Here is a 12,995-nt window from a genome sequence, read left to right as displayed (position 1 = left end):
CCATCCCTCTAACCCCACTGCCCCGCTCTCTCCCCATATCCCTCTCTACCCATCCCTCTAACCCCACTGCCCCGCTCTCTCCCCATAGCCCTCTCTACCCATCCCTCTAACCCCACTGCCCCGCTCTCTCCCCATATCCCTCTCTACCCATCCCTCTAACCCCACTGCCCCGCTCTCTCCCCATAGCCCTCTACACCCATCCCTCTAACCCCACTGCCCCGCTCTCTCCCCATATCCCTCTACACCCATCCCTCTAACCCCACTGCCCCGCTCTCTCCCCATATCCCTCTATACCCATCCCTCTAACCCCACTGCCCCGCTCTCTCCCCATAGCCCTCTACACCCATCCCTCTAACCCCACTGCCCCGCTCTCTCCCCATATCCCTCTATACCCATCCCTCTAACCCCACTGCCCCGCTCTCTCCCCATAGCCCTCTACACCCATCCCTCTAACCCCACTGCCCCGCTCTCTCCCCATAGCCCTCTGTACCCATCCCTCTAACCCCACTGCCCCGCTCTCTCCCCATATCCCTCTCTACCCATCCCTCTAACCCCACTGCCCCGCTCTCTCCCCATATCCCTCTATACCCATCCCTCTAACCCCACTGCCCCGCTCTCTCCCCATATCCCTCTCTACCCATCCCTCTAACCCCACTGCCCCGCTCTCTCCCCATATCCCTCTATACCCATCCCTCTAACCCCACTGCCCCGCTCTCTCCCCATAGCCCTCTACACCCATCCCTCTAACCCCACTGCCCCGCTCTCTCCCCATATCCCTCTCTACCCATCCCTCTAACCCCACTGCCCCGCTCTCTCCCCATATCCCTCTCTACCCATCCCTCTAACCCCACTGCCCCGCTCTCTCCCCATATCCCTCTCTACCCATCCCTCTAACCCCACTGCCCCGCTCTCTCCCCATATCCCTCTACTCCCATCCCTCTAACCCCACTGCCCCGCTCTCTCCCCATATCCCTCTCTACCCATCCCTCTAACCCCACTGCCCCGCTCTCTCCCCATATCCCTCTCTACCCATCCCTCTAACCCCACTGCCCCGCTCTCTCCCCATATCCCTCTACTCCCATCCCTCTAACCCCACTGCCCCGCTCTCTCCCCATAGCCCTCTCTACCCATCCCTCTAACCCCACTGCCCCGCTCTCTCCCCATAGCCCTCTATACCCATCCCTCTAACCCCACTGCCCCGCTCTCTCCCCATAGCCCTCTCTACCCATCCCTCTAACCCCACTGCCCCGCTCTCTCCCCATATCCCTCTATACCCATCCCTCTAACCCCACTGCCCCGCTCTCTCCCCATATCCCTCTATACCCATCCCTCTAACCCCACTGCCCCGCTCTCTCCCCATATCCCTCTACACCCATCCCTCTAACCCCACTGCCCCGCTCTCTCCCCATAGCCCTGTATCAATCCCCAAACTAATCCCACTGCCCCGCTCTCTCCCCATATCCCTCTATACCCATCCCTCTAACCCCACTGCCCCGCTCTCTCCCCATATCCCTCCATACCCATCCCTCTAACCCCACTGCCCCGCTCTCTCCCCATATCCCTCCATACCCATCCCTCTAACCCCACTGCCCCGCTCTCTCCCCATATCCCTCTGTACCCATCCCTCTAACCCCACTGCCCCGCTCTCTCCCCATATCCCTCCATACCCATCCCTCTAACCCCACTGCCCCCCGCTCTCTCCCCATAGCCCTCTGTACCCATCCCTCTAACCCCACTGCCCCCCGCTCTCTCCCCATAGCCCTCTGTACCCATCCCTCTAACCCCACTGCCCCACTCTCTCCCCATATCCCTCTGTACCCATCCCTCTAACCCCACTGCCCCGCTCTCTCCCCATATCCCTCTGTACCCATCCCTCTAACCCCACTGCCCCGCTCTCTCCCCATATCCCTCTCTACCCATCCCTCTAACCCCACTGCCCCGCTCTCTCCCCATATCCCTCCATACCCATCCCTCTAACCCCACTGCCCCGCTCTCTCCCCATATCCCTCCATACCCATCCCTCTAACCCCACTGCCCCGCTCTCTCCCCATATCCCTCTGTACCCATCCCTCTAACCCCACTGCCCCGCTCTCTCCCCATATCCCTCCATACCCATCCCTCTAACCCCACTGCCCCCCGCTCTCTCCCCATAGCCCTCTGTACCCATCCCTCTAACCCCACTGCCCCCCGCTCTCTCCCCATAGCCCTCTGTACCCATCCCTCTAACCCCACTGCCCCACTCTCTCCCCATATCCCTCTGTACCCATCCCTCTAACCTCACTGCCCCGCTCTCTCCCCATATCCCTCTGTACCCATCCCTCTAACCCCACTGCCCCGCTCTCTCCCCATATCCCTCTCTACCCATCCCTCTAACCCCACTGCCCCGCTCTCTCCCCATATCCCTCTATACCCATCCCTCTAACCCCACTGCCCCGCTCTCTCCCCATATCCCTCTATACCCATCCCTCTAACCCCACTGCCCCGCTCTCTCCCCATATCCCTCTGTACCCATCCCTCTAACCCCACTGCCCCACTCTCTCCCCATATCCCTCTGTACCCATCCCTCTAACCCCACTCTCTCCCCATATCCCTCTGTACCCATCCCTCTAACCCCACTGCCCCGCTCTCTCCCCATATCCCTCTCTACCCATCCCTCTAACCCCACTGCCCCGCTCTCTCCCCATATCCCTCTCTACCCATCCCTCTAACCCCACTGCCCCCCGCTCTCTCCCCATATCCCTCTACACCCATCCCTCTAACCCCACTGCCCCGCTCTCTCCCCATAGCCCTGTATCAATCCCCAAACTAATCCCACTGCCCCGCTCTCTCCCCATATCCCTCTCTACCCATCCCTCTAACCCCACTGCCCCGCTCTCCCCCCATAGCCCTGTATCAATCCCCAAACTAATCCCACTGCCCCGCTCTCTCCCCATATCCCTCTATACCCATCCCTCTAACCCCACTGCCCCGCTCTCTCCCCATATCCCTCTCTACCCATCCCTCTAACCCCACTGCCCCGCTCTCTCCCCATATCCCTCTCTACCCATCCCTCTAACCCCACTGCCCCGCTCTCTCCCCATAGCCCTGTATCAATCCCCAAACTAATCCCACTGCCCCGCTCTCTCCCCATATCCCTCTATACCCATCCCTCTAACCCCACTGCCCCGCTCTCTCCCCATATCCCTCTCTACCCATCCCTCTAACCCCACTGCCCCGCTCTCTCCCCATAGCCCTCTACACCCATCCCTCTAACCCCACTCTCTCCCCATATCCCTCTCTACCCATCCCTCTAACCCCACTGCCCCGCTCTCTCCCCATATCCCTCTCTACCAATCCCTCTAACCCCACTGCCCCACTCTCTCCCCATATCCCTCTACACCCATCCCTCTAACCCCACTGCCCCGCTCTCTCCCCATATCCCTCTACACCCATCCCTCTAACCCGACTGCCCCGCTCTCTCCCCATAGCCCTGTATCAATCCCCAAACTAATCCCACTGCCCCGCTCTCTCCCCATAGCCCTGTATCAATCCCCAAACTAATCCCACTGCCCCGCTCTCTCCACATATCCCTCTATACCCATCCCTCTAACCCCACTGCCCCGCTCTCTCCCCATAGCCCTCTATACCCATCCCTCTAACCCCACTGCCCCGCTCTCTCCCCATAGCCCTGTATTAATCCCCAAACTAACCCCACTGCCCCGCTCTCTCCCCATATCCCTCTATACCCATCCCTCTAACCCCACTGCCCCGCTCTCTCCCCATAGCCCTGTATCAATCCCCAAACTAATCCCACTGCCCCCGCTCTCTCCCCATAGCCCTGTATCAATCCCCAAACTAATCCCACTGCCCCGCTCTCTCCCCATAGCCCTGTATCAATCCCCAAACTAATCCCACTGCCCCGCTCTCTCCCCATAGCCCTGTATCAATCCCCAAACTAATCCCACTGCCCCGCTCTCTCCACATAGCCCTGTATCAATCCCCAAACTAATCCCACTGCCCCGCTCCCTCCCCATAGCCCTGTATCAATCCCCAAACTAATCCCACTGCCCCACGCTCTCTCCCCATAGCCCTGTATCAATCCCCAAACTAATCCCACTGCCCCGCTCTCTCCCCATAGCCCTGTATCAATCCCCAAACTAATCCCACTGCCCCCCGCTCTCTCCCCATAGCCCTGTATCAATCCCCAAACTAATCCCACTGCCCCGCTCTCTCCCCATAGCCCTGTATCAATCCCCAAACTAATCCCACTGCCCCGCTCTCTCCCCATAGCCCTGTATCAATCCCCAAACTAATCCCACTGCCCCGCTCTCTCCCCATAGCCCTGTATCAATCCCCAAACTAATCCCACTGCCCCGCTCTCTCCACATAGCCCTGTATCAATCCCCAAACTAATCCCACTGCCCCGCTCCCTCCCCATAGCCCTGTATCAATCCCCAAACTAATCCCACTGCCCCACGCTCTCTCCCCATAGCCCTGTATCAATACCCAAACTAATCCCACTGCCCCGCTCTCTCCCCATAGCCCTGTATCAATCCCCAAACTAATCCCACTGCCCCCCGCTCTCTCCCCATAGCCCTGTATCAATCCCCAAACTAATCCCACTGCCCCGCTCTCTCCCCATAGCCCTGTATCAATCCCCAAACTAATCCCACTGCCCCGCTCTCTCCCCATAGCCCTGTATCAATCCCCAAACTAATCCCACTGCCCCGCTCTCTCCCCATAGCCCTGTATCAATCCCCAAACAAATCCCACTGCCCCGCTCTCTCCCCATAGCCCTGTATCAATCCCCAAACTAATCCCACTGCCCCGCTCTCTCCCCATAGCCCTGTATCAATCCCCAAACTAATCCCACTGCCCTGCTCTCTCCCCATAGCCCTGTATCAATCCTCAAACTAATCCCACTGCCCCACTCTCTCCCCATAGCCCTGTATCAATCCCCAAACTAATCCCACTGCCCCGCTCTCTCCCCATAGCCCTGTATCAATCCCCAAACTAATCCCACTGCCCCACGCTCTCTCCCCATAGCCCTGTATCAATCCCCAAACTAATCCCACTGCCCCGCTCTCTCCCCATAGCCCTGTATCAATCCCCAAACTAATCCCACTGCCCCGCTCTCTCCCCATAGCCCTGTACCAATCCCCAAATAATCCCACTGCCCCGCTCTCTCCCCACAGCCCTGTATCAATCCCCAAACTAATCCCACTGCCCCTCTCTCTCCCCATAGCCCTGTATCAATCCCCAAACTAATCCCACTGCCCCACTCTCTCCCCATAGCCCTGTATCAATCCCCAAATAATCTCACTGCCCCACTCTCTCCCCATAGCCCTGTATCAATCCCCAAAATGATCCCACTGCCCCGCTCTCTCCCCATAGCCCTGTATCAATCCCCAAACTAATCCCACTGCCCCGCTCTCTCCTCATAGCCCTGTATCAATCCCCAAACTAATCCCACTGCCCCGCTCTCTCCTCATAGCCCTGTATCAATCCCCAAACTAATCCCACTGCCCCGCTCTCTCCTCATAGCCCTGTATCAATCCCCAAATTAATCCCACTGCCCCGCTCTCTCCCCATAGCCCTGTATCAATCCCCAAACTAATCCCACTGCCCCGCTCTCTCCCCATAGCCCTGTATCAATCCCCAAACTAATCCCACTGCCCCCGCTCTCTCCCCTTAGCCCTGTATCAATCCCCAAACAAATCCCACTGCCCCGCTCTCTCCCCATAGCCCTGTATCAATCCCCAAACTAATCCCACTGCCCCACTCTCTCCCCATAGCCCTGTATCAATCCCCAAACTGATCGCACTGCCCCACTCTCTCCCCATTGCCCTGTATCAATCCCCAAACTGATCCCACTGCCCCACTCTCTCCACATAGCCCTGTATCAATCCCCAAACTAATCCCACTGCCCCCCGCTCTCTCCCCATAGCCCTGTATCAATCCCCAAACTAATCCCACTGCCCCGCTCTCTCCCCATAGCCCTGTATCAATCCCCAAACTAATCCCACTGCCCCGCTCTCTCCCCATAACACTGTATCAATCCCCAAACTATTCCCACTGCCCCGCTCTCTCCCCATAGCCCTGTATCAATCCCCAAACTAATCCCACTGCCCCGCTCTCTCCCCATAACACTGTATCAATCCCTAAACTAATCCCACTGCCCCGCTCTCTCCCCATATACATCTTACCCATGTAACTGTCTAAATGCTTTTTAAAAGATAAAATTGTACCCGCCTCTACTACTGCCTCTGGCAGCTCGTTCCAGACACTCACCACCCTCTGTGTGAAAAAGCTGCCCCTCTGGACCCTTTTGTATCTCTCCCCTTTCCCCTTAAACCTGTGCCCTCTAGTTTTAGACTCCCCTACCTTTGGGGAAAAGATATTGACTATCTAGCTGATCTGAGCCCCTCATTATTTTATAGACCTCTATAAGGTCACCCCTCAGCCTCCTACGCTCCAGAGAAAATAGTCCCAGTCTATCCAGCCTCTCCTTATAACTCAATCCATCAAGTCCCGGTAGCATCCTAGTAAATCTGTTCCGCACTCTTTCTAGTTTAATAATATCCTTTCTATAACAGGGTGACCAGAACTGTACACAGTATTCCAAGTGTGGCCTTACCAATGTCTTGTACAACTTCAACAAGACGTCCCAACTCCTGTATTCAATAAAGGAGAGGGTGCAGAATGTAGCGTTACAGTCACAGCTCGGGTGTAGAGAAAGATCAACTTAATATGAGGTAGGTCCATTCAAAAGTCTGATGGTAACAGGGAAAGAAGCGGCAAGGTAGCACAGTGGGTTAGCACTGCTGCCTCACAGCGCCAGGGACCTGGGTTCGATTCCCGGCTCGGGTCACTGTCTGTGTGGAGTCTGCACCTTCTCCCCGTGTCTGCGTGGGTTTCCTCCGGGTGCTCCGGTTTCCTCCCACACTCCAAAGATGTGCGGGTTAGGTGCACTGGCCGTGCAAAATTGCCCCTTAGTGTCCTGGGATGTGTAGGTTAGAGGGATTAGTGGGGTAAATATGTGGGGCTATGGGGATAGGGCCTGGGTGGGATTGTGGCCGGGGCAGACTCGATGGGCCGAATGGCCTCCTTCTGCACTGTAGGGATTCTATGACTCGGTCGGTACGTGGCCTCACACTTTTGTATCTTATTCCCGACGGAAGAAGGTGGAAGAGAGAATGTCCGGGGTGCGTGGGGGGGGTCCTTAATTATGCCGGCTGCTTTTCCCCCGAGGCAGCGGGAAGTGTAGACAGAGTCAATGGATGGGAGGCTGGTGATGGGATTGGGCTACATTCACGACCCCTTTTGTAGTTCCTTGCGGTCTTGGGCAGAGCAGGAGCCCCAGACCAAGCTGTGATACAACCAGAAAGGATGCTTTCTATGGGGCATCTGTAAAAGTTGGTGAGAGTCGTAGCGGACATGCCAAATTTCCTTAGTCTCCTGAGAAAGTAGAGGGGTTGGTGGGGCTTTCTTAACTATAGTGTCGGCGTGGGGGGGACCAGGACAGGTTGTTGGTGATCTGGACACCTAAAAACTTGAAGCTCTCGACCCTTTCTACTTGGTCCCCGTTGATGTAGACAGGGGCATGTTCTCCTTTACGCTTCCTGAAGTCGATGACAATCCCCTTCGTCTTGTTGACATTGAGGGAGAGATTATTGTTGCCAGTTCACCAGATTCTCTGTCTCATTCCTGTTCTCCGTCCCGTCATTGTTTGAGATCCGACCCACTACGGTGGTGTCGTCAGCAAACTTGGAAATGGAATTGGAGGGGAATTTGGCCGCACAGTCAGGGGGTGGATAAGGAGTATAGTAGAGGGCTGAGAACACAGCCTTGTGGGCACCGGTGTTGAGGATGATCTTGGAGAAGGTGTTATAGAATCATAGAATCTACAGGGCAGAGGGAGGCCATTCAGCCCATCGAGTCTGCATCGACCACAATCCCACCCAGGCCCTGTTCCCAAAACCCTACATATTTACCCTGCATTAAACCCCTGACACCAAGGGGCAATTTAGCATGGTCAATCCACCTAACCCACACATCTTTGGACACTAAGGGGCAATTTAGCATGGACAATCCACCCTAACCTACACATCTTTGGACACTAAGGGGCAATTTAGCATGGCCAATCCATCTAACCTACACATCTTTGGACACTAAGGGGCAATTTACCATGGCCAATCCATCTAACCTGCACATCTTTGGACACGAAGGGGCAATTTAGCATGGCCAATCCACCTAACCCGCACATCTTTGGACACTAAGGGGCAATTTAGCACGGCCAATCCACCTAACCCACACATCTTTGGACACTAAGGGGCAATTTAGCATGGACAATCCATCTAACCCACACATCTTTGGACACTAAGGGGCAATTTAGCATGGCCAATCCCCCTAACCCGCACATCTTTGGACACTAAGGGGCAATTTAGCATGGCCAATCCATCTAACCTACACATCTTTGGACACTAAGGGGCAATTTAGCATGGCCAATCCATCTAACCTACACATCTTTGGACACTAAGGGGCAATTTACCATGGCCAATCCATCTAACCTGCACATCTTTGGACACGAAGGGGCAATTTAGCATGGCCAATCCACCCTAACCTACACATCTTTGGACACTAAGGGGCAATTTAGCACGGCCAATCCACCCTAACCTACACATCTTTGGACACGAAGGGGCAATTTAGCATGGCCAATCCACCTAACCTGCACATCTTTGGACTGTGGGAGGAAACCGGAGCACCCGGAGGAAACCCACGCAGACACGGGGAGAAGGTTCAAACTCCACACAGACGGTGACCCGAGTCCAGAATTGAACCCGGCTCCCTGGCGCTGTGAGGCAGCAGTGCTAACCCGCTGTGCCACCCATGTTGTTGCCTATCCTTCCGGACTGCGGGTTAGGAAGTCTTGGATCCAAGCACAGAGGGAGGAGCCGAGGCCCAGGCCATGGAGTTTGGAGATGAGTTACGCAGGGATAATGGTGTTGAAGGCTGAGTTGTAGTCAATAAACAGGAGTCTGACGTGTGTCTTTAGTTATCCAGGTATATGAGGTGTTGAGAGGTTTTGCGAGAGGTTTCGAGTACAGGAGCAGGGATGTGTTGTTGCGATTATACAGGGTCTTGGTGAGGCCACACCTGGAGTATTGTGCGCAGTTTTGGTCTCCTTTTCTGAGGAAGGATGTTCTTGCTCTCGAGGGAGCGCGGCGAAGGTTTACCAGGCTGATTCCGGGGACGGCGGGACTGATGGACGAGGAGAGATTGACCAGGTTAGGATTGTTTCCACTGGAGTTCAGACGAATTATCAATCCCTTTATCAATCGAGGGATTGAGTTTAGGAGTCCGGGGATAATGATGCCGCTATATAAGACCCTCGTCAGACCCCACTTGGAGTACTGTGCTCAGTTCTGGTCGCCTCATTACAGGAAGGATGTGGGAAAGATTGAAAGGGTGCAGAGGAGATTTACAAGGATGTTGCCTGGATTGAGTGGCATGCCTTATGAGGATAGGCTGAGGAAGCTCGGTCTTTTCTCCTTGGAGAGACGTAGGGTGAGAGGAGACCTAATAGAGGTTTTTAAGATGTTGAGAGGCATAGATCGGGTGGACTCTCAGAGGCTTTTTCCCAGGGTGGAAATGGCTGCTACGAGAGGACACAGGTTTAAGGTGCTGGGGGGGTAGGTACAGGGGAGATGTTAGGGGGAAGTTTTTCACACAGAGGGTGGTGGGCGAGTGGAATCGGCTGCCGTCAGTGGTGGTGGAGGCGAACTCAATAGGGTCCTTTAAGAGACTCCTGGATGAGTACATGGGACTTAAAAGGATGGAGGGTTATAGGTAGGTCTAGAAGGTAGGGATGTGTTCGGCACAACTTGTGGGGCCGAAGGGCCTGTTTTGTGCTGTAGTTTTTCTATGTTTCTATGAATTAGGGGGGAATCTCACAGAGATTTATAAAATTCTAACAGGACCAGACAGGGGAGATGCAGGGAGGGTGTCCCCGATGGTCGGGGGGAGTCCAGAACCAGGGGGGGTCACAGTCTGAGGATTGGGGGTGGACAATTTAGGACGGGAGATGAGGAGATATTCCTTCACCCGGGGAACCTGTGGAATTCATTCCCACAGGAAGGAGTTGATGCCAAAACACTGACTGTATTGGAGAGGCGGCTGGATGGAGCGCTCGGGGGGGGGAACGGGGTCAAAGGTTATGGGGGGAAAGCAGGGTGAGGCTATTGGGTTGGATGATCAGCCATGTCTGCAAGGGCCGAATGGCCTCCTCCTGCTCCTATCTTCTCTGTTTCTCTGTCACGGGCAAGCGAAAAGACTCACCTGAAAGAAATCGAGGCAGATCACACACTGGCACTGAGGGATGTTGTTGTTCGTAAGGATTTCTTTGCCTTTCTGTCAGGCAGAGAGAAAACTGGTTAGTGTTTCCGTAAAGTCAGGTATGCCTCTCCCCCAGCGCCCTCTGTAACCGACTGTATTCCTACTGATGTTAATCCAGCTCCCTCACACTGTCACTCAGTAACCCCTCTCCCCCCAGCACCCTGTGTTACTGACTGTATCTGTACTGATGTTAATCCAGCTCCCTCACACTGTCACTCAGTAACCCCTCTCCCCCCAGCACCCTGTGTTACTGACTGTATCTGTACTGATGTTAATCCAGCTCCCTCACACTGTCACTCAGTAACCCCTCTCCCCCCAGCGCCCTGTGTTACTGACTGTATCTGTACTGATGTTAATCCAGCTCCCTCACACTGTCACTCAGTAACCACTCTCCCCCCAGCACCCTGTGTTACTGACTGTATCTGTACTGATGTTAATCCAGCTCCCTCACACTGTCACTCAGTAACCCCTCTCCCCCAGCACCCTGTGTTACTGACTGTATCTGTACTGATGTTAATCCAGCTCCCTCACACTGTCACTCAGTAACCCCTCTCCCCCAGCACCCTGTGTTACTGACTGTATCTGTACTGATGTTAATCCAGCTCCCTCACACTGTCACTCAGTAACCCCTCTCCCCCAGCACCCTGTGTTACTGACTGTATCTGTACTGATGTTAATCCAGCTCCCTCACACTGTCACTCAGTAACCCCTCTCCCCCAGCACCCTGTGTTACTGACTGTATCTGTACTGATGTTAATCCAGCTCCCTCACACTGTCACTCAGTAACCCCTCTCCCCCAGCACCCTGTGTTACTGACTGTATCTGTACTGATGTTAATCCAGCTCCCTCACACTGTCACTCAGTAACCCCTCTCCCCCAGCACCCTGTGTTACTGACTGTATCTGTACTGATGTTAATCCAGCTCCCTCACACTGTCACTCAGTAACCCCTCTCCCCCAGCACCCTGTGTTACTGACTGTATCTGTACTGATGTTAATCCAGCTCCCTCACTCAGTAACCCCTCTCCCCCAGCACCCTGTGTTACTGACTGTATCTGTACTGATGTTAATCCAGCTCCCTCACTCAGTAACCCCTCTCCCCCAGTACCCTGTGTTACTGACTGTATCTGTACTGATGTTAATCCAGCTCCCTCACACTGTCACTCAGTAACCCCTCTCCCCCCAGCACCCTGTGTTACTGACTGTATCTGTACTGATGTTAATCCAGCTCCCTCACACTGTCACTCTGTAACCCCTCTCCCCCAGCACCCTGTGTTACTGACTGTATCTGTACTGATGTTAATCCAGCTCCCTCACACTGTCACTCAGTAACCCCTCTCCCCCAGCACCCTGTGTTACTGACTGTATCTGTACTGATGTTAATCCAGCTCCCTCACTCAGTAACCCCTCTCCCCCCAGCACCCTGTGTTACTGACTGTATCTGTACTGATGTTAATCCAGCTCCCTCACACTGTCACTCAGTAACCCCTCTCCCCCCAGCACCCTGTGTTACTGACTGTATCTGTACTGATGTTAATCCAGCTCCCTCACACTGTCACTCAGTAACCCCTCTCCCCCCAGCACCCTGTGTTACTGACTGTATCTGTACTGATGTTAATCCAGCTCCCTCACACTGTCACTCAGTAACCCCTCTCCCCCAGCACCCTGTGTTACTGACTGTATCTATACTGATGTTAATCCAGCTCCCTCACACTGTCACTCAGTAACCCCTCTCCCCCAGCACCCTGTGTTACTGACTGTATCTATACTGATGTTAATCCAGCTCCCTCACTCAGTAACCCCTCTCCCCCAGCACCCTGTGTTACTGACTGTATCTATACTGATGTTAATCCAGCTCCCTCACACTGTCACTCAGTAACCCCTCTCCCCCAGCGCCCTCTGTAACCAACTGTATCCCTACTGATGTTAATCCAGCTCCCTCACTCAGTAACCCCTCTCCCCCCAGCACCCTGTGTTACTGACTGTATCTGTACTGATGTTAATCCAGCTCCCTCACACTGTCACTCAGTAACCCCTCTCCCCCAGCACCCTGTGTTACTGACTGTATCTGTACTGATGTTAATCCAGCTCCCTCACACTGTCACTCTGTAACCCCTCTCCCCCAGCACCCTGTGTTACTGACTGTATCTGTACTGATGTTAATCCAGCTCCCTCACACTGTCACTCAGTAACCCCTCTCCCCCAGCACCCTGTGTTACTGACTGTATCTGTACTGATGTTAATCCAGCTCCCTCACACTGTCACTCAGTAACCCCTCTCCCCCAGCACCCTGTGTTACTGACTGTATCTGTACTGATGTTAATCCAGCTCCCTCACACTGTCACACAGTAACCTCTCTCCCCCCAGCACCCTGTGTTACTGACTGTATCTGTACTGATGTTAATCCAGCTCCCTCACACTGTCACTCAGTAACCCCTCTCCCCCAGGCACCCTGTGTTACTGACTGTATCTGTACTGATGTTAATCCAGCTCCCTCACACTGTCACTCAGTAACCCCTCTCCCCCCAGCACCCTGTGTTACTGACTGTATCTGTACTGATGTTAATCCAGCTCCCTCACACTGTCACTCAGTAACCCCTCTCCCCCCAGCACCCTGTGTTA

At 54.6% G+C, this 12,995-nt stretch overlaps 1 protein-coding gene across 1 annotated transcript in view; it reads right to left on the bottom strand.

Moving 5' to 3' along the window:
* The window catches only part of rnf25 (ring finger protein 25), a gene marked incomplete at its 5' end in the record, with an annotated part of 21,939 nt that extends 11,550 nt beyond the window's left edge, over positions 1-10,389 (bottom strand). Inside the window, one exon of the mRNA XM_078207702.1 lies at positions 10,318-10,389. Coding sequence (XP_078063828.1) covers positions 10,318-10,389 — 72 coding nt within the window. The remainder of the gene's footprint in view (positions 1-10,317) is intronic.
* Positions 10,390-12,995: the final 2,606 nt, after the last annotated feature.

Source organism: Mustelus asterias, unplaced genomic scaffold (assembly GCF_964213995.1).
Source record: "Mustelus asterias unplaced genomic scaffold, sMusAst1.hap1.1 HAP1_SCAFFOLD_2617, whole genome shotgun sequence".
NCBI lineage: Eukaryota > Metazoa > Chordata > Chondrichthyes > Carcharhiniformes > Triakidae > Mustelus > Mustelus asterias.
The sequence above is the reverse complement of the archived record's forward strand: the minus strand, read 5'-3'. Positions and strand labels throughout refer to the sequence as shown.